At 51.7% G+C, this 27897-nt stretch overlaps 2 protein-coding genes across 12 annotated transcripts in view; one reads left to right on the top strand and one right to left on the bottom strand.

Moving 5' to 3' along the window:
- The window catches only part of mlh1 (mutL homolog 1, colon cancer, nonpolyposis type 2 (E. coli)), a 9136-nt gene extending 4308 nt beyond the window's left edge, over nt 1–4828 (top strand). Inside the window, exons 12-19 of the mRNA XM_056609196.1 lie at nt 126–496; nt 749–876; nt 1231–1339; nt 1600–1663; nt 2094–2258; nt 2577–2669; nt 3075–3188; nt 3749–4828. Coding sequence (XP_056465171.1) covers nt 126–496; nt 749–876; nt 1231–1339; nt 1600–1663; nt 2094–2258; nt 2577–2669; nt 3075–3188; nt 3749–3904 — 1200 coding nt within the window. The 3' untranslated portion in view covers nt 3905–4828. The remainder of the gene's footprint in view (nt 1–125; nt 497–748; nt 877–1230; nt 1340–1599; nt 1664–2093; nt 2259–2576; nt 2670–3074; nt 3189–3748) is intronic.
- Nucleotides 3893–27897, bottom strand: lrrfip2 (leucine rich repeat (in FLII) interacting protein 2). Of its 11 annotated transcripts, XM_056609185.1 has the most exons (27): nt 27665–27897; nt 26233–26392; nt 20763–20849; nt 19091–19153; nt 18451–18513; nt 18168–18206; nt 17877–17957; nt 17169–17216; nt 16990–17067; nt 16527–16649; nt 15760–15852; nt 15268–15321; nt 15021–15059; nt 14383–14451; nt 13602–13715; nt 12807–12848; nt 12314–12445; nt 11475–11546; nt 9759–9929; nt 9313–9405; nt 8798–8890; nt 7606–7713; nt 7139–7274; nt 6735–6905; nt 6269–6348; nt 6068–6172; nt 4985–5639 (listed from the first exon to the last, which is right to left on the bottom strand). In XM_056609185.1, the coding sequence occupies exons 2-27, from the start codon at nt 26320–26322 to the stop codon at nt 5529–5531; spliced, it is 2355 nt and encodes a 784-aa protein (XP_056465160.1). In that variant the 5' UTR covers nt 26323–26392; nt 27665–27897; the 3' UTR covers nt 4985–5528. The 11 variants fall into 11 exon arrangements, with proteins under 11 accessions (XP_056465170.1, XP_056465160.1, XP_056465162.1 ...); XM_056609187.1 differs by lacking the exon at nt 11475–11546; XM_056609186.1 differs by lacking the exon at nt 15021–15059.

Genomic DNA, 27897 nt, shown 5'->3' with positions numbered 1-27897 from the left:
TGGATCCGGAGGGGAAACCCCCACATGCGTTCCCGTGTGTGTGTTGCAGACATGACCGCGTGCCCCCCTGTGTGTGTTTTGCACACGTGACCGCGTGCCCCCCTGTGTGTGTGTGTGTGTTGCAGACGATGCTCCCGGGCCTGTCGGTGTCGGAGGTGAAGCCCCCCTCCTCCTCCGCCCGGGGGGACGCCGCGGGGGCGGATCCGTCAGACCGCGTCTACGCCCACCAGATGGTGCGGACCGACTGCCGTGCCCAGAAGCTGGACGCCTTCCTCCAGCCCAGGGAGAAGACCGCCCCGGGTCCCAGTGGGGCCGGGGGGGCGTCCGGGGGCGGGGGCGGGGGCGGGGGCGGGGCTGGGGCCGTGTGGGCGGAGTCGGGGGCGGAGATGGAGGCGACGGAGGATGCTGCCCTGCTGGAGGCCCTGGGGGAGGTGGGGGAGGTGGAGGACATGGAGCCGGCCTCCAGAGGCAGCACCACCACCCCAGACCAGCCCAGGTACCGGTCATTGTGTGATAATTCAGTTGGAGTTTTACAATGTTGATCATCTCTTATCTATATTTCATAATAACGTGTCATTAATAATTAGATATTGCTGCGAAATGTCTTTAACATTTTACAATCGACACATAGTTCAGCATAACACTAGCACCTGCTAACCATGTTAATAATTGTGTGCATTAACCCTTTAAGTGTGTGTGTTAGTGCGTTTTTGTGTGCAAACTCACATGTGTGTGTGTGTGTTCCCAGGAAGCGCCCCAGGACCAGCCAGGAGGAGGGGGAGGAGCTAACAGCAGCAGCCACGCCCAGGAGGCGTGTCATCAAGCTGAACAGCATCAAGGAGCTGCGGACTGAGATCTCTGAAGACACCCACAAAGGTCAGTTCCCCCCTCGCCTCGCCCCGCTCCGCTCCGAACTGTGACCTGAGGCATGTGGCTCAGAGCGGGTCGGCTGGTAACCGGAAGGTTGCTAGTTCGATCCCCGGCTCCTCCTAGCTGACGAGGTGTCCCTGAGCAAGACGCCTCCCCCTAACGGCTCCTGGCGAGCTGGCTGTCGCCCTGTGGGGCTGACACCACCGTCGATGTGTGAATGTGTGCATGTGTGTGCATGAATGGCTGAATGTGAGGCAGTATTGCAAAGCGCTTTGAGTGGCCCCTGGTTAGGAATGCGCTGTATAAATGCAGTCCGTTTAGAGTGAAAGGCTGAACTGAACGCGGCCTCCCACCCCCCAGGTCTTCAGGAGATGCTGCAGAACCACTCGTTTGTGGGCTGCGTCAACCCCCAGTGGACCCTCATCCAGCACCACACCAAGCTCTACCTGCTCAACTCCACCAAGCTCAGGTCAGACCCCCACACGCAAACTCGCACGATTCTTCAACGTGTTGGTGTGTTGGATTCCTCAAGATGTTGTGTTGTTTCTCCTGTGTTGGATCTTCGACATGTCGTTTTGTTTTGTGTTGTTTCTGCTGTGTTGGATCTTCAACATGTCGTTTTGTTTTGTGTTGTTTCTCCTGTGTTGGATCTTCAACATGTCGTTTTGTTTTGTGTTGTTTCTGCTGTGTTGGATCTTCATCATGCTGTGTTGTTTCTCTGTGTTGCAGCCAGGAGCTCTTCCGTCAGATCCTGATCTATGACTTTGGGAACTTTGGTGTTCTCCGGCTGTCGGTGAGTACCCCATGCGAGGCTGAGCACAACGGCGCCAGCCTCAATAACATGGTCACATGTTTTTAAAAGGAAATTACACTTTTAGGGGGGCTGAGATAGTGCTAGACCCCGGCTAAGTGGGTCAAAGTCTATGTCAGACCCCCGTCTAAGCGTGTGTGTTGTGGTACGTCCCAAAGCCCGGCCCTGTCTAAGCGCGTGTGTTATATGTGTATTGTTTCCCAGAGTCCGGCCGTGTCTAAGCCTGTGTCATGCGGTCCTGTCTAAGCGCGTGTGTTATATGTATTGTGTCTCAGAGCCTGGCCCTGTCTAAATGTTTGTGAGTGTGTGTTGCGGGCCTTTCTAAGTGTGTGTGTGTTGCGGGCCCTGTCTAAGCCTGTGTGAGCTGTCCGGCCCTGTCTAATCAGTGTGTTGTCCATGTCTTGTGTCCCAGAGCCCCGCCCCGCTGTACGACCTGGCCATGCTGGCGCTGGAGTCGGAGGAGAGCGGCTGGACGGAGGAGGACGGGCCCCGGGAGGGCCTGGCCCAGTACATCACCGACTTCCTCAGGAACAAGCACGAGATGCTTGAGGACTACTTCTCCCTGGAGATAGACCAGGTCTGTCTGGGGTCCGGGGGGGGGGGGGGATTCATAACATCATGCACGAGGTTGCTGACCTGGACTACACCTTTTTATTAATCACTCACTTTTGTGAGAAAAAGCATGCTGTCAATGGGTGAAAAAAAACCAGATTGTGTCCCTTTCAGGTTTCTTATATAGTGAGACATATAGGATGACATGCTAATGTACGTCAATCCGGATTTCTGAGGAAAACCCACACAGAGAACGTGTTGCCATGGCGCGCAAACACACACACACACACACACACCGTCACACACTATTGTTTACTGTAGCTCCCATTTCCTCTTACCACAGGACGGGAACTTGACCGGCCTGCCGCTGCTGCTCGACCACTACAGCCCCGTGATGGAAGGGCTGCCCATGTTTATCCTGCGCCTAGCAACAGAGGTAGGGCCCATGTTCATTCTGCGCCTAGCAACAGAGGTAGGGGCCCATGTTTATCCTGCGCCTAGCAACAGAGAGATTGGAACAACTATAGTTCTGTAAACGCTCGCAGCGATGTCTCCTGGCGGAAGGGTGGCATGTGGCTCAGGAGGTAGAGCGGGTTGGCTGCTAACCGGAAGGTTGCTGGTTCGATCCCCGGCTCCTCCTTGCTGAGTGTCGAGGTGTCCCTGAAAAAGACGCCTCACCCTGACTGCTCCCGACGAGCTGGCTGTCGCTTTGCGTGGTTGACTCCGCTGTCGTTGGCTGAATGTTTGGCAGTATTGTAAAGCGCTTTGAGGGACCACTGGTTAGAAAAGCGCTGGATAAATGCAGTCCATTTACCGTTCCCCACGGCGTCCCTCGGTGCAGGTGAACTGGGACGATGAGAAGGAGTGCTTTGGGGACTTTGCCAAGGAGTGCAGCCAGTTCTACGCCATCAGGAAGCAGTTCATCCTGGATGCGGAGCCCGGAGAGGAGCCGCAGGTACGTGGACACACCGGGGAAAGACTAGTCCTCGTCACATACTCCTACAGCGTGTAGAGATGTTCCGATACTATGATTTCCTTCCCGATACCTGAACTTGAATATCTGCCGATAGAGTATATACCGATACAGCATCTAACATCCTAAATACTAACAGCGCATGTTCTTATTGAAGGGTCCTCTTACGTTTCTTCGTAAGTAGGTCAGTATTGACTTACTGGTTTTTTCCGGACTGTAGTTAAGCGTGAGCATCCATGTTTCTCAGACTCTGTAGCTCGAACCCACGTAGGTCGGAGATGGCACGTTTCCCATTCCGACTTTTCCACCTCCAACCGTTAACGAACGCAGCACAACACCGCAGTGTTTGTGACGTTCTGCGCCTATGTGGTTAGTGAGCTAGTCATGTGAGTGTATCGGATTGGCACATAGACTCGCGTGCTCGCCGATACCCGATGCTGCATTTTAGGCAGCATCAGAGGCATTTCCGATACTGGTATGGGAACGACTCTAGCAGGGAGCTCCGTCTGGAGCCGGGCTGAACACGTTGCCTTGCACTGCAGGAGGGTGAGGGCGGCTCGTGGCGCTGGAAGGTGGAGCACGTGGTCTTCAAGGCGCTGAGGAGCCTCTTCTCCCCGCCCAAGAGCTTCAGCGAGGACGGCAGCGTGCTGCAGATCGCCAACCTACCCGACCTCTACAAGGTGTTCGAGAGGTGCTGACCTCCCCGACCTCTAGGAGTGGCTGACCTCTGACCCTAACCGCTGAACTCAACAAGGTGTTGGAGAGGTGCTGAGGATGTGGAGAATGTCTGGAGAACACGTGTCCGTTTTGAGACGTCCTGTCTAACATGTTCCGCTTTATATTGTGTACTCTTCATGTAAATAAATGTTGTTCTTTAAATGCTGGATTGAACGTTTTCTTGCAGGTTAGAGGGAAATCTTTCTTTGAAAAAACATTTATTAATTAGCATGCATGTTTATTATTAACACTTAATTGATAAAGGATTTGGCCAAAGGTATTCAGAAGCCAAGCAAACCAATGTGTTTTTCCTGTGGAAGAAAACTTTCCATACAGCTCGTTTAAATGAGACGCGTCATTCCGCCTTCAGGAAAATACCTGAAGCGCGGAGCTGGGAAAAGCACCAGGAGCATTAACCCCTTAAACGTCCCGACAGTTTCACTCTTCATGTCTTCAGCAAAGGAGCCCAACGAAAATCCTTTCCTAGGATCTTTCCACTTCACCGAACCCCAAGGAACCAGGAAACCTTTGAACTCGAACCTGAGAACAAAACCTACCGACGACTAAGCATCGGTTTTATTTAGCTCTAAAAGTCAACATTTGAAGCTTCTTCACAGGACTTGTAGCTTTTAAAACTAAATTGAAGAAATTACATTGAAAAGGTTTTACTCTAATGTAGTCTCTTGGAAAAAATAGCTCTTCGTAGCTGACCCTATGCAAGTCCCATAGCAAATAACTTGCCGGGTTTCATTCCTTTTAATTTACGCAGAGACTGAAGAAAGATGCATGGCGTATATACAGCTTTGTAAATTACACATTTATTTCAAGAAAAATCTTTTAAATATTTGAAAAGAAAAAAAAGAATCAATGAAAACCGCAGAAGACAAATTTGGTTCTACATATATTCTCAAATAAAGGACTGCAGCACTGTTGAAATACATGATTTTGTACCTGTTAAAAAAAAAAGATCAGTGTTTATAGTTGAACGGTTCAGAAGGGTAAGTCTCCAAGGTGTGAGAAGGCACTTGACTGGTGGGAGGGAGACGCGGGGCAGGGGGGTTGGGATGTACAGGGGGGGGGGGGGGGGCAGACCAGCCATCAGAGTTGAACCTATTAAAACCCTCATGAGACCCATTCATGCAACTCATCAAAAGGGACAAAGCAACAGCCAATGAGACGCCTCGAGGCCTCCTGAATATCACGATGTGGTACCAAGCGTTGAAGAACTTTAAAACTTTTTAAAGTAGCGATTCGGGAAACGTCCTCATATCTCCCAGAAAACCCGTGGGTTTCCATACATTGCCGAGGCGTTTCTCCGGAGAGCAGAGCAGCGGGCCGGACAGAACGGGCGCGTGCCGCCAATTTAAAAAACAAAAACACAGTTTAGTCTCCCGCCTGTGCTACAAATGTCTTATTTCCTTTTTTCGTTTTTCTCTCCTCCCCTTTTATTTGGTTAGCTACGTTTAAGTGTTTTAGCCGAGAAAGGGAAATGTGCTCCAGACGCAAATCGATAAAGTTCTGAGGTGCGAGTTTTAAGGGCTTCTGTGGTGCCGAGGCCGCAGCGGCGTCGGGGAGGGCCGCAGGGGGGGGGGGGGGGGGGGGCGTTCATTGCTGGGCCAGCAGCGCGTTCCTGTTGGCCTTCATCTTCTCCAGCCGCTTCACCAGGTGGCTGTTGGTCATTTCCATCTCCTCGTTCTTGTCCAGGGCCGTGCGCAGCTGTGGGGGGGGGGGGGACACAGGGAGGATGAGATGGTGAATGGACTGCATTTACACTGCGCTTTTCTAACCAGTGGCCACTCAAAGTGCTTTACAAGTTTACCTAACATTCACCCATTCATGCACACATTCAACCATTCACAAACACATTCATGCACACATTCACCCATTGATTCATACATTCATGCAGACACCAGCAGCGATGTCAACCAAGCAGCCAGCTCGTCAGAAGCAGTCAGGGTGAGGCGTCTTGCTCAGGGACACCTCGACACTCAGGAGGAGCCGGGGATCAAACTAGCAACCTTCCTGTTACCAGCCGACCAGCTCTAGCTCCTGAGCCACATGCCGCCCTATGTGGAGTCGGTCAGAACAGAAGAGCCCAATGTTGCTCAGCCATTGGGGGAAACGGGGCGGGCGAACCCTCTCACCTCTCTCTGGAGTTTCCTCTTCTCCACCTTCAGCTCGTCTTCCACCTTCTCAGAGTTGTCGGCCGATGTCTTGTACCGAGCCACCTGTCCTTCTAGTCGGTTGACCTGCATGAGGGGAAGTTAAGAGGCGAGTGAGCAGCAGTCCTACACCCTAGTCTAACCACGTGTACGAGCTGCTGAAAGGTATTCTCCACTACTCACGTTTTGTTCCATTGTACCCATTTCCTGTTCCGCCTTCGAGAGCTTGAACTTGTATTCGCTGACCTGTCGGTTTGCATCCCCTGTAGAGATCACACACACACACAGAAAAAAAATCCTCAGCCACGTGTGGGAGGACTCATCACAAACAGCACATCAAAAACACTACGGTGTTGTGCTGCGTTCGTTAATGGTCGGCGGTGGAAAGTCGGAATGGGAAACGAGTCATCTCCGAGCGTTCGAGCTACCAAGTCGGAAAAACATTGATGCTCACGCTTAACTAGAAGAAACTGTAGACAGTAAGTGAACCGAATATACATTGCCGTCACCGTAAGAGAACCCTTCTATACGAACAAGTGCTGTTAGTAGTTACAATGCTAGAGGCCGATGCTCAAGATCAGGAAGCGGAAATTGGTATCGGGAAGGAGAAAATGGTATCGGAACAGCTCAAGTCAGAAAGTCTACTCACTCTGCATCTCGATGATGTGCAGGTCCGTCCCGTTCTCCATCCGCTCCCCGTCGGTGGACGTGCCGTCCATCTTGGCATGCTTCTGCCTCTCGTCCTCCACCTGCATCTTCAGCCTCCTGATCTGGGCCAGCAGCTCTTCCTTCTCCTCCGCCTGCTTGCGTAGCCTGACGTCTGAAACGAGACGGTTATAGCATTAATATGCGGTTATACATGGAGGTTAACATATGAATTAGTTAAACGTACGTGAATCGTACATAAGCAAACTGTGCAGGGAATGTATGCAATGTGAACTATTTACACAGCAATCAAAACAAAACACCAGAGAGCCAGCCAGCTCTGGGTTGTCTCTACCTCCACCTCCCTGAGGAGGACTCGGGCTCTTCCCTCGGGCTCTCCCCACTCACCTAGTGGCCCTTCTCCTGCAGACTCCAGCAGCTGCGCGGCCTCCTGCGACACCAGCGTGAGCCCGGGGGCGTGGTTGGCCTCGTGGTGGTAGTCCCCGTTGGGCGTGCCCTCGGGCAGGATCACCAGCCCGTGTTTCTGGGGAGAGAAGGAAGGCGGAGAAATGGAGAACTATGACTGCACTGCTCTCCTCTCCTGGGATCCATCGTTGGGTAAACAATCGGGAAGACGGATGCCCTTAAAACATGAGCGTTTCTTTGTAGGTCAAACACAAATACTGGTCACCTAATCGGTTCACCGCGTTTGTCAAGAGTTCCGCACTTAACACACACTGATTAGGCGGCACGAGTGGCCTTCAGCCCGCACACAAGAGCGGTACCCTGTGTTGCGTGTGGACCAGCCCCTCCGGATGCTGCACAGAGTAGCAGTCACTCTGGGGTGGGTCAGGGGGGGGGTGGGGTGGACCTACCTGTCCCGCCTTGGTCTTGGCCGTGGCCTTGATGTCAGCCAGCTCATCTCTGAGCTCATCTCTCTCATTCCTAATGCAATCAAAGTATTCTTTCTGCCTCTCCAGTGCCTGGCCAGGGGCACCGGGGGCCAGAGCAGGAGACAGAGGAGAGACGAGAGAGAGACAAGAGAAGAAGAGAAGCAGGAGAAAAAGTTGGATGGACAAGAATGGACTGACAGCTCCACAGTGTGTGTGCATGCAGGGCCGATGGCAACAGCGTGCAACACACCGGACACACACAGAGGAGAGACAGCGAGAGCATGCCAGACGTTGGAAGACAGGATCATAGGAAGGGTTGCAAGAGGGAGGTGCAGAAAACTAAACTACACAGGAACTGATGGTCTCAGGCAGGACTTTAAAATAGAGAGAGAAGCTCAAGTCCTCCATGCCGTGGATATCACACTCTGTTAAGAGGTTTGAGTTTATCGTGCATGAGACCTTAAGATGCTTTTAAAGTGGATTAACGTTCCTAATGTACACACAGACGGTCTCTTGCTTCCGTACCAAATTATTTCCATCCACAAAAAAATTTTTAGAAGCCAAAATCCAAACCTATCTGTTTAGGGGATGTGAGCGATGCAATGTTAACTATTTACACAGCAATCAAAACAAAGTGGGGGGGGTGTCTGACTACAGGCTGGTCCACTAACTGACTAAGGGTGTCCGTGGTGCACCAGCAGTATGAGATCTGGTCCATCGCCCTCTCTCAGGCGTGACATCCACTAGACCCCGAATGTGTGCGCGTGAATGCATTCCAGTGTTATTAATTATTATTAAAAAAAAACGTATCCATCCGATTGGACCGACTTGATGACTTCACTTCTCATCAATCAATCCCCTGCAAACCTACGGTTTGGCGTGATGGATAGTTCATCGATGAGAGGCGTGATGGGTGATGGTTCTTATCAGCACACTGTGCTTGTGTTTTACAAACGGGATGCACTAGCTTTACGTTGGCTCAAGCGCAAAGTAAGCACACGCGTGTCCAAGCGGGGGTTCATCAAGCATGGGTCAACGGAACAGGCAACCAGGGGGAGGAGACCCCCGTCTGTCCTGGTGGCCCGTCCTCCATGCGGTTACAAGCCGACCGCGGCCTCTCTACTGGGGGGGGGGGGGGGGGGGGGGGGAGTGCGGCCCCGGAGGAGCCTCCTACCCCGATCTTTTTGTCCTTCCAGTTTATGGTCTCCTGCAGGTCAAACACCTCCCTGGTCAACGTATCTAACTTAGCCTGCGTTTGCTGGCTCGTCTGGAGAGGAGAGGCGGAGGGGGGGGGGGTTGGGCGTAGAGAGAAGAGGAGGAGGAACACGTCGTCACAGACACAGCGGCACCGCACCAGGAGGAACAGAATGAAACCATCAAACACAGAGGAGGAGGAGAGGACACCGAGGGGTGGGAGAGAGACAGAGAGAGATGGAGAGGGACGGAGATGGGGAAACCGGTTCACTTGGGGAAAGAGTTTTAGATGGCAAAGTCTGAACATGGAAGGACTGAACATGGAAATCAGTTGAGATAGAAGTAGTGAGGCCGGAGGAGGTAGGAGGGGCCTAAACAGAGAGGGGTGGGTGAGAGGCCTGGGCCTGAGCGTCTCCGGGCAGGGCAGCCCTGTGGCCCGTCCGCCCGTCCACCCGTCTCACGCCCCTGCGCGGCTCGTGTCCCCGGCGGCCGTACCTCGATCAGCTCGTCCCGCTGGCGGATGCCCTCCTTCAGCTCCTCCTGCTTGTGCTGCAGGACGTTACACGTGTGCTTCTGCCGCTCCAGCTCCTGTGGGAGGAGGAGGAGGAGGAGGTTGAGCACAGAGGAGGCTGTGGGTCTGGCCAGCGGGGCTAGGCGCACAGCCACAGGTCACAGCGGGCGGTGTGACATGTCTAACGAGTCATGTTACACATGTGACATGTATAACGGGTCATTTTACATATATGACATGTATAACGCGTCATGTGACACATGACATGTGTAACGTGTTATGTGACATACATGAAATGTGAAACGTATGACAATTATTACAACTGACGCCAGTTGGTTGGCATCAGTTGGTTGGCACGGCAACGTTGGTTGGCTCTGGGGCCCCCCCAGGAGGGGAGGGCCTTCTCACGCCTCGGGGCGATGCCTCGTACCTTGGACTTGTCCTCCAGCTCCCTCTTCATCTCGGAGGTCTGCTCCTCCATCTCCTCCACCACGTCCTTCAGCGTGTCCACCTGGTAGATGAGGTTGGCCTTGTCGTTGTCCAGCTGGGCGTTGGACACCATGGCCTTCTTGTACTTCTCCTCCACCTCCGACAGAGACTCCTGGAGGGAAGGGAGAGGTTAGGCGGAGCGGGGGGGGTGTTGCAGCTCACCTGGCCGCAGAGGAGGGTGAGGGAGGTGGAGAGTGGGGGGGGGGGGGGAGGAGGAGTTGGAGGGTGGGGTGGGGTGGAGGAGGAGGTGGAGGGTGGGGTGAGGGTGGGGTGGAGGAGGTGTAGGTTGGGTGGGGGAGGAGGAGGAGGTGGAGGGTGGGGTGGGGGAGGAGGAGGTGGAGGGTGGGGTGGAGAAGGAGGAGGGTGGGGTGGAGGAGGTGTAGATTGGGTGGGGGAGGAAGTGGTGGGTGGGTCGGGGTGGAGGTGGAGGGTGGGGTGGGGGAGGAGGAGGTGGGTGTAGGAGGAGGAGGGTGGCGTGGAGGAGGAAGAGTGTGGGGGAGGTGGAGGGTGGGGTCAGGTCGGGTGGAGGAGGTGGAGGGTGGAGTGAGATGGGGGAGGTGGAGGGGCGGAGGAGGAGGTGGGTAGGCTGGGGTGGGGGAGGTGGAGGGTTGGGTGGAGGAGGAGGGTGGGGTGGAGGAGGTGGAGGGTTGGGTGGAGGAGGTGGAGGGTTGGGTGGAGGAGGGTGAGGGGTTGGAGGAGGTGGAGGGGGGGGGGCCAGGTGTGCTGTCAACGACGAGTTTAGACAGAAGGTCGTAGGTTAAACCACACGGGGGAAGATCCAGATTCAGAGTGGTTCTGTGGCGTTTCCCCCTCCCCACACATTCTTTAGTTCCTGTGGAGGGGGGGGGGGCGCGCTCCAAACCTCCTGAACCTGGAAGCTCCACCTCTTCATTAATAGTGTCTATGGGAGGGGGTGGAGGGAGTTTTTCAGTTCTCTATGAGGAATGGTTCTTTTCCCCATCAGTCCATCCCAAGCAGACCCACTCATGCCCTCTCCATGTGGAATAGAACCAGGCCAACAGGGAACCGAGTGAAAAAGGTGGTGGTGGTGGTGCAGTGGTGGAGGAAAGGGGGGAAAGAAACCATTGAGGCGAGACGCTAGAGTCCCACCCCGGCTGTGCTCTACCAAGTACAAGTACAGGACTCGGGTGTCAGGTGTGCGAGTCCACTACCCTGGTCTACCAAGTAACAAGAAACATAAGTGCACTTACTATAGAGGGTTAACCTTTGAACGCTCATTCAACAGTAAACACAGGTGAGACAAAGGGAGAGTCAAAACGCTGGTGGGTGGTGACCCTGGGAGGTGCAGGCCGTGAGTCAGGCGCTGTGATAAGATGCTTCACTTCACACGTCATTCAATAGGGGTGAGAACGCCAGTCGTCGGTTCCTCGAACTCACAGCATCATTAGGACTTCTGCTATCGGTTTACACACTCAGACGCAGGTTAGGAAGATCATGCAAAGTGAGGACCAAAGGGAAGCCAGGCCATTCACAGACTAGGGGGGGGGGGTGGGGGGCAGTAGAGGTCAGGGTTCACAGTCTGAGGGGTGGGGGGGGAAACGTGTGCAGGGGTTGTAGAGTAGAGAGGTTGGAAGCGGTAGGCCATTAGAGGGTTCTACACAGAAAACACATGCTGGAGGGATCGCGTCCCGACTACCTTCAGCTCCTTAAGGCCCTGCATGTATCTCCCCTCTACATCCTGAATCTGGTCCTTTAGCTCATAGATATCCTGGCGGGCAGACGGGAGAGGTGGCGGACGAGGAGCAGGAGGAGGAGAGAGGGAGGGAGGGAAGGAGAGAGGCTTGAATACGGACCAGGCAGAGAAAGGAGAGCCAGTACCGTCTTCAACACATTGAGCCCCCGGACACGGGAGGACTTGCTCTGACAGGGAGGAAAGGTTATGGGGCCTCGACAAACACACAGAGGAAAACAGCAGCGTGGCGGACGGCCTCAGTAGGCACGGGAGGCTTCCAACGCAGGAGGAAGACGGCGAGGTCGCGGACCCGGTACGCATTAGTGCAGACCCGTAGCCCAGTGAATGGCGGCATGCTCCCCTAGCTCAACGCGACACCCTTTAAAAAGGAAAGTCGGATACGTTGAGTGACTTCATTCTACCATCTGATTAGTTCATGTTGACTTAAAGTCTGGAACTGTGATTGCATGAAATAAACAGCCCATTGACGGCCTGCAACAGTCAATGGTTAGCATTGAAACAAAATCATTATATTACAATGCCAGAACATGGTCAAGGTGAATAAGTCTAAATCCTTGAAGCGGGGAGTAGTATTCTAGTAGTACACTAGAAGGGGTAGAAGTATATTACAATGACCAAACAAGGTCCACTGTGTATCCACCGTATTCACATCATACCTCATTCTGCACATTACTACTTGTATTGCATTACTTTTGCTGCTGAACTGCGCTTCTTCTTCTCTGTGCAGTGCCACTAAAGACGACCGTAACCCGGGGGTGTGTTGGAGGGCGCGGCCACCTTACCCGGAGCTCGCTCATACTGGCGTCGGGGTCGACCACGGCGCCCGCCTCCACGCTGCCCCGCCGGGACGACGTGCCCCCCAGCGAGGCCAGGGTGGCGGCCGAGAGGCTGGGGGTGGCGCACCGCGACGAAGGCTGGGGGAACACGAGGGGGGGGGTTAGAAAGGCACACAGGAAATGAATCAACTATACACATCATCACTATACATACATATTATTACCACTGTTTTAGTTTTTCTACTTATTATTACTTTACTTTATTTATTATTATTTGCGATCTATTGATGCTACTTATTTTTTACATATTTGTATTTATTTTTTAAACACTTTTATTAACTTATCTTTATTACTTTATCTTGTATTGTTGCTGCTATGTGACTGTTGAGGAACCAAGCCCAAGAATTTTACTCTTGTGTACTTAAGATAAGATAAATAAAAGTGACTCTTGGTGAGGTCATGAGTGCCGCTGGCTGAACGGAATGGATTGGTCTCTTACCCGGCTGTAGTCTGGGAAGGTCTTGTCACATTTGTCGTCCAGCTGGAGAGAGACACAAAACTACAATGAGTAAGATGGATTTAAGGGAACAGGTTGGACCGAGGTGGCCCGTGCGTGGAGGACGGAGACGGTCTCTTCCCGTGGATCCGGTGGTTCCTTTAGAAGCGGAGCTGTGGTTAATCGAGGAGTTAAATCGTGATGGAGGTCAGGGTCGGTCGCTCGATGGGAGAGCGGCTCTGAACTCAACAAGCAGAGCAGACCGGCTCAAAGTCCAGACACACTTGATTAGGAAAACAGGGACACGATTGACTCCCTCAACACCATGCCGTCACACAACAACACACAGCACACACAACAAACACCAACACGGGTGTCTTTTCCTTTTTCTTCCTCATTTATACCGCGCTTTTCTAACCATTGGCCTCTCAAAGTGGTTTACATTATTTTGTGACATTCACACATTCATGCACACATTCACACCCCGAATGCGGAGTCAACAATGCAGGGCGACAGCGCCAGGAGCAGTTAGTGTGAGGTGTCTTGCTAAGGGGTACCTCGACACTCTAGGAGAAGCCGGGGATCGAACCAGCAACCTTCTGGTTACCAGCCGACCCGCTCCACCTCCTGAGCCACATGCCACCCCTGTCCCGTCCATAAGGGGACAGCAGAACCCTGAACTCTGTTTTAGTAGGAACCACTCTGGGGGTCGATCGTCCAAGGCAGTCATGCTGGCCATATGTTAGTGAGGTCATCCAGGGTCATGGGTCACACGGCCCTCGGGGTCAGGCCACTTACAAAGTCCAGGTCGGGGATGCTGAGATCGTCCAGGTCGGACACGACGCTGCCCCGGCGGTTGGAGCGGCTGAAGTAGTCCGCCGCCGACTCGCTGATGTCAGAGAAGTCCGAGGACTGCTCGGTGCACGAGAGGCCAGACCACACGTACGCAACCGTACACATGCACACACACACACACACACACACACGGGAGCCCGTGACACACACACACACGCACGCAAACACAAACACGAGAGCCCGCAACACACACACACGCGCACACACACACAAACATGAGAGCCCACAACACACATACACACACACAACAGCCCGCACACACGCACATACACACGAGAGCCCGGGCCATACGTACACACAAACACACACACACACACACACACACACACACACACACACACACACACACACACACACACACACACACACACACACACACACACACACACACACACACACACACACACACACACACACACGGGCAAACACACTTACGCGCAAACACACACACACACACATTTGGGGAAAGACATGAAGACAAGAAAAAGGTGACAGAGCAGTGAAGGAGAAGATATAGAAAGTAGGAAATAGCAATGAAAAAGTTCATGAAAAACAGCGAAAAAAAGCCTGTACGCCATATTGACCCATTGCGCTAAAATCACAGCAACACTGCGCACCAGCTAGCAAATGGTAGGACATAACCAACTAACGCATCATCAACTAGTGGGTCGACAGTGGGCGGTGCCTAGTGAACTGATGATGAGGATAGTGGGCGGGGCCTCACCACACTGTCTCTGCGGCCTCGGCTGTAGCGGTCCTGGGACACCGTGCTGACCGAGTCATCGTCTGAGGACTTGATGGGGAACAACACACACAGTGAGGGTCCTCTCCCCGTCAACACACACACACACGCAAGAGCAATAACTGGGTCACACCGATGAGGACGATGCCCTGTAGGGTGCAGTTCCCGATTCATGCGATTATATTAGGATGTACGTCCATAACCCGGGACAGACGGGGCTCTCTGCTGTTCCCTGTACAGTTGCCTTCGCAGCATCATGGTATCTCTACTCAAACTGCCACAAACACCATGCCGTATACAGGGACAGGTCCGAGATAGCTCATCACGTTCTGGTGCACATGTTGGAGATGAGGTCTCTGGTGGAGACCGAGGGCATGGTGAGGGTGTGTGTAGCGGTGTTGCATGTGTGGGTGTGGGAGGTGCATGTGAGGATGAGTGAGTGAGTGAGTGAGTGAGTGAGTGAGTGAGTGAGTGAGTGAGTGAGTGAGTGAGTGAGTGAGTGAGTGAGTGAGTGAGTGAGTGAGTGAGTGAGTGAGTGAGTGAGTATGTGTGTGTGTGTGTGTGTTGGGGGGGGGGGGGGTTGGCAGACGACATGCAGGGCGGGGGTGGAGGGACCTCACCACAGGGCTGCTGCGGGCGGACCAGCTGTACTCAGAGGGCTGTGGAGAGTGGGGTGGGAGAGGAGGTGGAGGGTGGGGTGGGTGGAGGGTGGAGGAGGTGGTGGAGGGTGGAGGAGGTGGTGGAGGGTGGAGGATGGTACACTGTTAGAATGAGGTCGCACATCGGGTCAGAGGTAGTGATATAGTGGAGAGGCTGCTTGCTGGACACACACACACACACACACACAGACACACACGAGAGACTCACAGCCTTAGAACTGTAGCCTGAGCCATAGACGCCCGCGTCATCGTGAACTGAGGCCTGGGGGGGGGAGGAGCACAGTATCAGAGAGGGCGGCATGAATCCCACAGTCAGCAGTCTTCTCTTCCTCAGGCAGCGAGAGTCAAACACAAAGCCCGCTTCCTGGTTCTCGCCCGGTTTATGTCAGTGTTGCAAGGGAGGGTGGGGTAGAGAAAGTAAACGGTTTGCCACTAGGCCCCGGCCTCCGTGAGGAGCAACACTACTCCCTGGCCCCACACCAAGTGCCCCGAGGGTGTGCGAGAGCTAAATATAGCCGGCCGCACACGGGCCCAGGCATCCAATGTGATATGGACGTGCTAATGCTATGTCTGCGCGAGTTTCAGGGGGGTGTGGTTGGTGGTTTCAGGGGCTGTCAGGGGGGGGGTTAACTTGTAAAAGGGTAACTAGAGTCATGCTGCGGGGTGGGTTGGGGGGTCTGGCACGATGCCGTGGACTGACCATGCTGTAGCTACGGGCCAGGCCTGAGCCTGCGGTGGTGGAGGCGGAGGAGGGGGTGGTGGTGACGGCGGCGGTGGTGGAGTTGGTGGAGACCTGGAGGTGGACGGGGCAGCGAAAGGTCAAGGTTCAGGAGTTGAAGAGTGGGAGAAGGCGGTTTGGGTCTGACCTGCAGTGGGATTAGGATGTGCAGCCACTGGGTGCGTGTGTGTGTGTGTGTGTGTGTGAATGTGAGATCCCTGTTTCTAATCTATCTACGAGGCTTTGGGCAAATATGCACTGGAGACCTTTGCATGGATTCAAATCGTCGGGCAGACAGTCTCTCTTTATCGCTAGGCTCTAGAGTGGATATTGTACAGCACAGCTGCATTAACCCTTACGTCTGCCGTGAGACGGACAGTGTGTCTAGGAGACTGATGCAGTACACCAGCCATAAACTCCTGATACAACCGTAGAGATTTATTATTGCCGTTAAGCCCGAGCGATAAAGATAGACGTTCTCTGGGCTGGGTAAAGTTTATAATGTTGATGAGTCAACCCAGGATGAGAAGCAGTAGAAGTGAGACTGCCCTGTGCGTTTATGCGTGTGCAATTGCGTGTGTGTATGTGCATGTGTGTGTAATACGTGTGTGCATGTGTCTGGCGTGCATGTGCGTGTATGTGCATGTGTTTGAGTGTGCATGTCTACCTTGTGTGTGCGTTCATGTGTGTACATGTCTATGAGTACGTTTGTGCGTTTGTGTGTAGGGGCTGGGTGTGGGAGCACCAACCCGGGGCTGATAAGAGGTCATAGGCTGGTATGAGGTCATTGGCTGATATGAGCTGATGGAAGACGGAGTTTTGGACTTGGCGGTGAGGCTGCTGTACTTCCTCTGATCGTGGTACAGCCCAGTCTAGGAAGAGCCCCAAACACAACAGATGAGACAGGTTACACACACACACACACACACACACACACACACACACACACACACACACACACACACACACACACACACACACACACACACACACACACACACACACACACACACACACACACACACACACACACACACACACCTCCTAAAGACATTCATTCTTAGTCAATCCTTATGCAGTGGAGCGCTAAAGCAACACAGACTCTTGTTCCATCAACGGTGAAAGTAAAGAAGCTCTGTAGCATCGATTCTAGCAGCGGGAGGCTCATATGCTAACGGGGGAACAGGGGAACAGGGATGGGAAAACACTGACCAGCAGATCCTTCCTGGAGGAGGAGGAGCTGATGGACGAGGCCTTCCTATGGCCCTGCAGGTCACTGTACACAGAGCTCTGCCCCACGCCGGAGACACAAAACACCAACGTCAGCACAACGCGAACTATAGAGACAATGGCCTAGCAGGAAGCGTGAAGCACGTAGCGCGGATACATACAGTGGAGCGGGAGCTCTTCAGCCCAGACGTGGTGGAGAGGCTGTCGGACTGGAGAGAGAGCGAGGGACAGAGAGAGAGAGAGAGTGTTGACCATGGAAGGTTCAACATCTGGTGCACTCGAGTCTGACTTTCAGCATGCTGTGAGATTTGTGCTTCATGCTACAAATCATAATTTGGAAAAACAACAGTTCATATTTTTGTTAGAAGCCTACAGTCTACTGTATGAGTAACAGAACGACGACGATTATAATGGTTTATCTTGCGTTGAAAATATTTGGGGAAGGTTAATCTTTCGGCACCTCACGCATAACATTGGATGAAAGTACCAAGAACAGCCTGAAGAAAATGTGTGCGATGTGAAATGTATCGCCATTAAAATGAAGGAAATCCTGCTTTTTCTCTGCTTGGTTATCAGCAACTCATTATACAGTTATGTATCAAAAGCCTACGCTTTAACAACGCCATCCATCAACCCATTATACAACCAGCGTCTGACTACAGTGTGTCTTTTATTGTAACTAACTAAAGTGGGCTGTGCATAAAGTGGTTGTAACAAAAGCTGCAAACCTGCAGATGATCATGGTGTTATACAAAGCGGGCCGCCATCGCCTTCAAACTACTAAAACATACGCGGTTGATTATCATCATCACTTTTTATTGAAGAAGATGCATGCCCTCACACACGCATGCAGAAACTCAGAAACCTACCAAGAGGTCTTTCCTATGGGAACTGGACCTGCTCTCAGATCTCTTTTGAGAGCTTAGGTCTCGCACCGAAGAAGACGTGGACTTGAGATCGAGAACAGAAATGAAGATTGAAAACATGAGGCTCAAGCTTCTAAAAAGGTGAGCACATTGTACAGAAACCCCATCAACACTTTCTCTTCAACTGGCGCACCAGTCCACCAAACATAGAGGCCTTTCTCACATGGCTCACAATACACAGTCTTCATTAGAGCGGACCAGCCTGTCTACTTCATGATGCCCATATGTACACACCCTGTAGCTGCGGACCGACATGAGGTCATCGTCCAGGCCCTGTGGACGGGGGGGGGGGAGAGAGGGAGACGTGGAGGAGGAAAGTACAGAGAGAGTCGTTATGAACAAGGGACCTGGAGGGGGGTGAATGATGTGAAAGGGGAGAGAGAGGAAAGAGAGGGATGAATGATAAGAAAAAGGACAGAGAGAGGGGCGAGTGATAAGTAAGAGGAGAGAGAGGGGCGAACGATAAAGAAAGAGGAGAGAGAAGGAACAGGCAGAAGAGAGGACAGGGGATACCGACCCGCCGTTGATAGCCGCTATACCGACTACTACTAGTGGTGGTGCTGGCCTTCTCAGTGTCGGCCTGGAGGAGAGGAGAACTACAAGTAAGGACCACAGGTGAGGACCACAGGAGGCCAAGACTGAATGCATGAAGCCCAATAGCTCCAACCAGACGGAGGGTAAAGCCAAACCCATGCCAACGATGCAGAGCATGTTCACAACACAGTTGATTTCAAAAACAAGCCAGGTGTTTAGTCACAACGTCAAGTTCAAGGGAGCGGGTCGTTTTTCTCATTTCAAAAAGCAACAGAACTTAGTTCTGGTGTGTTAACACTCCACCACCATCTCACGCCAACGGCAATCGAGAACTCAAACTGGTTATTTGAAACAACTCTTTCTCTCCGCATCTTTAAAAACCATGCAGTCTAGTCACAAAGTCTCTTATAATAAGACAGACAGACAGACAGACAGGCAGGCAGACACACCGTATCCAAAACAAACAGAGCCCAGTGGCATTCTGCCAGGGAGCTAAAGTGCTGTTAAAGTGAGTCCGTTCTACTCTGGCCATTGCCAGTCAAGCGGGTCTTTAGTACAGCAAACAGCCACACAGCGAGGAGGGGGGGGTAGCTCGAGCTGCTCCCCGACCCCCCAGGACCTACCATCCACTGGTGGATCTGACCCCATTTACGGCCCCCACTTCCAGACGAAGAGTGGTAAGGGAGCTGGATAGAGACAGGTAGAAGAGACAGTGTGGAGCGGGGACACACACACACACACACACACACACACACACACACACACACACACACACACACACACACACACACACACACACACACACACACACACACACACACACACACACACACACACACACACACACACAGTGAATCATACTTTCGCTGCGTCAGGTGATGTCTAAAGTACACAAGTCATGTCAGGAGTGTCCAGGAAGGGAGAGAAAGGGAAACCAGCTCCACTGTTGACTCTCTGTGGAACAAAGAGGTTACCTCATCGGTCACCACACAGGGTTGAAGAACCGGAGCACTGTTCCAAAGTTACACTGAGAGCGGAGTGATAGCACATATTGATCTTTCCCCTGTGACGCTCTGAACACCACACAGCGGTGGTTTCCAACCTCTCAGGAGTTTGGGCACACCGCGCTCCCAACCAGAAACACAAGGACAACTAACTTAAAAGGCACAGAACATTTGTTAGGACGAATTTCAGCTCGGGTAGGACCAGATTAGAGATACTGGGTTATTAGCAATGTTGGCATCGATTTACACACGGCAGACTGTCCACAACCAGTGTCACGTGGAGACTCATGAGTAAATAATGAATGAATAATAATATTGTATTGAAAGTAGGGCTGGGTATTTCCAGGTACCTCACAATTCAATTTTATTCTTTAGGTCTTGATTCGATATCGATTCGATTTGATATTGATCCAATTGCTTCGATATCGATTCAATAATACTTGCAGATGACAAAAATACCAAAATATTATTTAGAATGAACTATTTCAAAATTAAGTTCATTGTGTTTTAACAATCAAAAATGGAATACACCATTGTATAGTGTTGTTGTTGAGCTAAACTTGCAGCATAAAAGTAACAATCATAACATGGACAAATGTAAAAGGGCATGTACATTTAGGCATACTCGCTTCTAGATACAATGACTGAGTATGCTTTTAATGGAAATAATCGATTTCAAAAGAGTTCTGAATCGAAATTGAATCGAGAACAAATAAATTGCAGTGCATTGATGAATCGATATTTTAACCCAGCCCTAATTGAAAGTGAATTGCATTACTTGGAAGAATGACTCGATAAGGGAAACAAGCCTAGGCCCACCTAGATCGCCCTCAAGGGACACACTGGTTTGGAGACACTGCCGTGGAGGATAAAACGGAAGAAAAGAGAGGGGGAGAGACTGAGAGAGAGTATGACTGGAGAAGCTAGAGAATTAACACGGGGGGGGGGGGGGGGAAACCGGCAGCTATGGAAATGTTTCGTAGCCAAGGACAGCCGAAGGAGGCCTGATTTGTTTGCTCCATCTTAAGGAATCACTAGACACCCTCCAGCCCAAATGAGATCCTCGCGGTGGAACAGACTTTCCTTTGTGTGTATACACGCTGGGTTCCGTATTTATACTGGACCGGGGAGGGAAAATCAAACGCACACTGAGAGGGACCTGGCGGAGGTCTCCGCCGTGGCCTATATTAAGAGCAGGAGGAGTGACGCCATGTCTTGGCCCTCGCAGGGACAGTGGCCAGTGGTTAGCTGGGCCGCTCGGTGGCTCGGCGTTCCGCTCGCTGGGTCTTACCTCCTTCTGCTGCCGTTCCAGTTCCCTCATGCGGATGTCCCTGGCCTCCGCCCGCGCGGCCCTCTTCGCCGCCAGCCTGGCCTCCGCCTGAGGAGGGAGAGAGTGCACACACACACACACACACACGGTTAGCCGCGCGTGGAAACTGGAGGGCTCTCCGTCGTCAAGGCAACCGGACCACAATGTGCAAAGCAATAGGAATAATGGTGTAAGGAAAACGTTTTGGAAGGCAATGATGACACAGGCTGAGGGTGAATGGGAGACGTATGAACACATTAGTTTCTGACTTATTTTTGAGTGCTTAGTCAAAGTATGCATAGTTGGTTTGAGTTTTTAGTTTGTCGCACATTAACCTGGCCTTTTAGCAGCCCCTTGACAAACATGAGCTACAGTGGGCTGCTCAATGTCACTTGCACAGCAAAAAGACTGTTTGCTTTGCTGATACATTCTTTATACAAATTCTCCTATCCTCCCATTTACGTGCCTTCCTTGGAACTGCCCCCCAGAATGACTAGATCAGATCTATGTTGTACATCCAAACCTTATTCTTACACCAATAACAATGTCATACTACTGTAACATTGTAGGAAAATGTCTGTTACTGAAAGCCCAGTATTTACATTATATTTCCATCACTATCTTGAACAATATTACTGGAGATTTCCATATAGTCGGATGAATGCTACTAATAAAAGTTGTAATACTACTACGATAGCCATGGTCATCATCACACAGCCGACACACAAAACCAAAGATGCTGTCCTTCTGTCAGGAGTCATGTATCCTTTCATCCCTGGGATTCCTTTCTTGAACAACAGCCTCGCAATACATCAGAGTGTAATGAACTGCAGACATTGACTGACAAGAGCATACAGCACCGTTTGCCCTGGCTGAGTCACAGCTCCAGAATACTGCAGAGCAACAACCAGAGGGCCTGGGATGGCTCACCATCACCAGCAACAACATGTGCTAAGCATCAGCTCCAGGGAGGCTCATGTTAGGACCCCATGCGGGGGGGTTTGGGGGGGGGGGGATGTCAATGGTGAACGAACAAACAAACAGAATCCGATTGGGTAAACTGGGCTTCGACATGGCCTCATTTCGCCCAGTAAACAGTTAAAAAGAGCAAAGTTATGGCACTGGTTTCAACGAGCAGAATACTCATGCACTCAAGCAAAAGTAGCGCATAAACCCAGAATGGAGAACAGACCGTTTTTTTTTTACGAGGTCTTTTATCAACACCTCGTGCCTCATCAATCTTTCCTGAGAGGAAGGGACAAGAAGCGAGACCCATTGCGCCACCGGCCCCCTGCTGTGCTGAGTCAAGGCCAGGATGAACAGGGGAGCTCATTTTCCAGGAAAACACAGCAGTGGGGGGTTGATCCAAGCAAGACCCTACAGTACCCACCCGCGGCGGCATGTGGCTCAGGAGGTCGGGTTGGCTGGCAAACGGAAGGTTGCTCGTTCGATCCCCGGCTCCTCCTAGCTAGAGTGTTGAGGTGTCCCCGAGAAAGACACCTCACCCTACACTGCTCCCGACAAGCTAGCTCTCGCCTTGCATTGCCGACACCGTCGTTGGTGTGTCAATGTGTGTATTAACCTTTGTAAGTCGCTTTGGATGAAAGTGTCTGCTAAATGCCCCAAATGTAAAGGGAATCGCAGCAGGGGGGGGGGGGGGGGTCTGATACAAACCAGACCTGACAGTACTCAGCCTGCAGGGGGTTGCTGTCAGCAGGACTCTGCTCAGCCCTTCCTCGTCCACTGGTCTCCATTAGCATTAATGCCTTTTTTAAACTAAACATTCCGCCTGTAAAAGACAATGCCACAATGACTCCCCCACACAGCTCATCCTCTTTATCTTCCCCTGGAGCGTGGGGCCATAAATACTGGGCATTTCCTATCAGTATCTGGCCGCTGCTGACAACTGGGGACAGAATTCCAGTGAAGGCTTATCAGGGCTGCCAAAGTGCAGGGCATGTTTGGCCGTGGGCTGTTCCTGTTGGGAATGGTCCAAAGTTGTGTTGTTGGTGCTCTTTGTCTCGCTTGTATGTGGAGAAGTCACCTTAATTGGTTTTGTTTACCCACAACAAAAACGTTGTAAACGTTGCAAACGTTGAGTCATAATGATTACGATTCAACTTTAGCAATTGGCGTCCACGGAAACGGTTGCCTTCAACAGTCATAAAGGCAAGATAAAACCACGCCTTTTTATATGAGATCCAAGATGAGGGAAACCACGTCCTAGAGGGCACTCCGTTCTGCTGCAGGAGGTTTAGAAAGGACAAAGCAGGCTTCAAACACAACAAGTCCTGTTGGCTAATTAGGTTACGTTGTCATTCAGAAACCTTTAGCCATGGCTTCACTGTCTGCACAAAAGAGGAGTTAATCAGTTCATAATGAGATGGCTTACTGGTATTGAACATAGCGATTTTCATGATAGAAGAATCAATTCTATGACCAAACCAAACTTGGAAAGCACTTGGTGCTACCTTGTGCATTCCATGTGTGTTTTCAGAATGACATCCCACTAGCAAGAACCAACAATCATCAGTCAGGTGGAAGTGTCGCCATACTCAGTAACCATCAGTGAGCAGCAAAATGTCAATACCCTGTCCTAAGGGTGGTTGGCTACTGTGGTGGGCACAAAAAACAGGACCTGCTTTCTATGGCCATGTACAGGGATGAGACGGAAACAAGTTGTGTGTGTGTGTCTGTCTGTCTGTCTGTCTGTCTGTCTGTCTGTCTGTCTGTCTGTCTGTCTTCCGTCCCGGAGACAGACTGCAGCCCTAGGGGAGCGGGGTTGGGGTGCCTGTGTGTGTCCCTAAGTGTGTGTTTGTACACTTGTGTGTGTGTTTATGTATACCTGTGTGTGTGTGTGTGTCTGTATGTATACCTGTGTGTGTGTGTGTATGTATACCTGTGTGTGTGTGTGTGTGTGTGTGTGTGTGTGTGTGTGTGTGTGTGTGTGTGTGTGTGTGTGTGTGTGTGTGTGTGTGTGTGTCAGCCCAACCAGCAGACAGCCGGCGGGGAGCGGCGGTGGCAGTGGGCCTGTGTTCCCTGCACCTGTCCGACCGTGTGACCTCCTCTGCACAGCAGCACAGCTGAGTCCGACGTCTCGGCCTCTATCTATAGCTCTGTCTGCTAGGCCTGCAGCTCTCACAGCGCCCTCATCATGGGGCCCGGGACCGGGGGGGCTCGGGGGGGGGGGGGGTGGAATCTGAGCAGAGCCAGAAGTGCACCATCACACACCTCCATCACCGCCATGCATCAGGGACGCTGGCACCTCCTTCTCCCTGGGCGCCGTGACTCAGTGTGCCGATGCGTGTGGGAGTATTTATACATGCCGCATACTGCCAACCGTGTCTCTGTTATGATTTCATTTGGACTAAAAGAACAGTCATTCCCTTTAGTTGTAGCACATGAGAAATGCGCTGCTCAGAAGACTCTTTGCTTTGGTGAGTCTTTATACAAATCCTCCCATTGTCCTCTCACATTTAGGTGCCTTTCTTGGAACTGCCCATCTGATAGAAGACTATCAGATCCATGTGGTACATGGAAACCTTATTCGTATGCCAATAACAATGTCACACTACTGTAACATTGGAGGATAATGTCTGTTACTGAAAGCCCAGTATTTACATTATATATCCATGACAATATTTGATCAATATAGCCTTTCATATAACCAGCTAACTGGCTTCAATACATGTACTGACAGTATCAAGCCTTACAATCTGATCTTTGACTGATTTGATCATTAACCAGGTCAGCAGGCTTCTCAAATGTGTGAGTAGACTATTATATAAGCTGAAATAGCCATTACGTAACTAGTTTAAAACACTTTATCACTGAGGCCTGGTCTGGAGTAAAGTGTCAAACAGCAGAGGCCGCAGCCAAACAGAACATGTACAAGTGTCAATTTCACAGCTCAGGGTTTAAATCATACACTGCATGAGTGCAGGCGTCCAACTCTGCACAAACAAGAGTGGTACTGGGCCAAGACAGCCTTGATTACCATCAAACACCATCAGATCCTAATGTCGGCCATGATGTGAGGGGATTCTAATGTTTTAGAATGACGGTAAGGCAAGTGTCCTCCAAAGCAAGGCTATGGAGGGCAGGGCTCAAATTCAACAGCTTTCTCTGCCGTGGTCTGTGCCAAGCACCAGCAGAACTCGCTCTCACCACTCGAGGCCGGGCATGAATAACCCACGATAGAAATTAGAAAGTTGCTACGTTTCACAGCACTATATTGGAAAGTGGGGAAGTGTCTGAGGTTTCCGGGCTGAGCTAATGCCCGCCGTTTTTGCACACGCGCAGAGCCAACGTCAACGAGGTTCATTCCAGAAAAACTGATTCATTCAGAGACCAACTGGGTGGTGCCGATGACTCATGTTTCTATGATCGGCCTGCATGACTATAAAGGGAGCAAATGGAGCCCTGCGCTGAGTGCAAGTGCACGGGGCTCGGAGCGACAGACCGGGATGGAACATTCTTTAACTGTATCAAGGCAGCCATAGGGAGCTGAGTGAGACGATTTACGAAGGCTTCAGGGAGGGAAACCGGAACCCTTGGGCTCCGACACTCGGAGACAAGCAACAATAACAGTCTTACAAAATCACCCGAACACAACATTAAAACATGGATGTATTGGGAGTGATTTGTGCCTCAGATCCACACCGACCAATCCGCTTGGTCTGGGGAAAAGCAAAGGAATGGCATCCCTGTGTGTAACAAAACGGAATGATCTACTCCAGGCAAGTCAACACAGGCCAGGTTGTCTCCCTCACATTGCTTTCTCTGACGCCGCCCCCGCCCCCCTCCTTCCTCCTCCTAAAGCCAAATCACGACAAGTCAAGTCAATCCCCAAAAGCAGCTGTCTCCCTTGCTCCGGCTGCAGCAGTGTTTAGTGAAGAGAGAACCTGAATATCCACATGTCATGAGCAGAAAGACCATCGCCCAACAAAGGCCAGCAGTGTGTGAAAATGTGGGCCTGAGGGACCCTTCGGCTCAACTCCTGTTCCATGGTCATCCATTCTTTGACCAGACTGCATTTATACAGTGCTTTTCTAACCAGCGGCCACTCAAAGCACTTAACAATATAGCCTAACATTCACCCATTCATGCACGCAGACAGCGGAGTCCACCATGCAAGGCGACAGACATCTCGTCGGGAGCAGTTAGGGTGAGATGTCTTGCAGAATGACACCTCGACACTCAGCTAGGAGGAGCAGGGGATCGAACTAGCAACGATCTGGTTAACCGCCAACCCGCTCTATCTCCTGGGCCACAAGCTGCCTGAACATCATTGATGCATTTTTCTTATTCAATCTATTAGTTTTCGCCGCTACCCTGGTAACGGCAGACTAAAAAGAGGCGGATATTATGTAAACATTATTTTCCGTGTCGATTGCATGTTTATCAGTGATGAGCAGCAGGATGGGCTGGTTGTGCAGGGACCTGAACTCACCTCCCGAGCGATGCTGCTGAGGGCCTCATCCTCGGCCGAGAAGCGGTCTCTCACCGGGGCTCGCTTCCTCCCAGTACCTTGTGTCCCCATGGCGCCCCAGGAACCTTCAGCACCAATACGCCGCTTTGAGACCAAAACGATAAAACTGTTGGCCCAGCACCTGAAAACAAACCAAACACGATTATTAGTTACAATTTCAATTTTATAAAACGTTATTCGGTAAATGCATAGGCCTTCCGAAACAGAAACGCATTGAAGAGCTAAGCCAGCACACATTAACTTTTTCCTTGTAAACTTTCAGGGCTAAATACAGCTGGACATGTTCACCTTATGTAGGGTATGACCTAACCCTGATCCCATCACTCCCTTTCTGCAGCAAGAGGAGACCACCATAGTAACTCATTCCTGACTGCTCTCGCTGTAGGAGGCTTTGCATAAACAGTTGTGGTTGACATAAACCAGCTGTAAAAAGTGACACACAAGATGAACTCTCACGCCATCCAGGATCTGGTCTATCGAGTGTGGTGCTGGGGGCATTGGAGACGGTCAGCATAACACAATGCGAGTGTAATCTATAAATATAGTTCATGAGAGAACGACATCGCAGTGGTTTGAAAGGCTAATCAATCGGTTAGTGTGGAACAGTTATTGCACACATCAATACAACCGCGGTTTAGTCATGAGGCTGATTTGACAGGAATACGCCCCGATAAGGAGCCAGGGACACGGGGGGTCGGTGTGTCAAATAAACAGTGGTACTGGTTAGTGGTTACCAACTCCCGACTGCCGATAAAAAGCAAAATCGTTGACCATGTGTCGATCCCACGACATTATGGTTAAAGCAAACGCTGGTTTTCACTTGAATCCAGCCCAGATGTACACAACCCTCCCCATAATGGGGTGTTTGGGCTGAAACACCAGCCCTACCTCTGTGGGGGATCGTAACCTTCCCCTCGGTCATCCTATATTTAGTGTCCTGCTTATTGCTAAATATCACGTAATCAATGGGCGTCCCACTACACGTCCAGCGTGCACATAACCCACCATGAGTAGGCTGTTAAAACATAGCCTGGCGGTTAACATTAGCCCCGACGGACACACGATAGATCAGGTGAGCTGGCTAATTTGTGAATTAGCCGAGCTACCGAGCTACGTCCACCTGGAAAGTAACAACAAGGCACTTTTACAATCATATCTGGGATTTAAGATTAAAAAGGTGGTCGGCCATGCTAGTCACAATTCCCCCTTTCTCCATAGTGACCCCACTAATACACCGCAGAGGGTGTTCTTGATGGGGAGAAGACTAGCTAAATCCGTTAGCTGATTAGCTCGATTAGCTCAGTTAGCCTGGGAAGCTAACCCCAGCTACTCCCGACACCCGCCGGACCCCGGACGCCGCACGCCCCGCTCCCAGCCGACCGTATCCCCCTACCTCCAAGTCCAGCGTGCCGCGGCCCGCCGGTTGAAGTCCTCCTCTTCCCCGGTGATTCAGACAGCCATGCGACGTTGTTTCCCCCCGTCAGAATGTGAGGTTATGTTCCCGGCTGACAGCTGTCATCGGTGCGCCTGCTGGGTGTGATCCGCCGCCCACCGTCGTCCGTCCCCGGGTTCAGAGGAGGCTGGAGCGGCTGGAGCGCCCGGATGTTGGGGGACCTGGGGGTATCG

Source organism: Gadus chalcogrammus, chromosome 15 (assembly GCF_026213295.1).
Source record: "Gadus chalcogrammus isolate NIFS_2021 chromosome 15, NIFS_Gcha_1.0, whole genome shotgun sequence".
NCBI lineage: Eukaryota > Metazoa > Chordata > Actinopteri > Gadiformes > Gadidae > Gadus > Gadus chalcogrammus.
The sequence above is the reverse complement of the archived record's forward strand: the minus strand, read 5'-3'. Positions and strand labels throughout refer to the sequence as shown.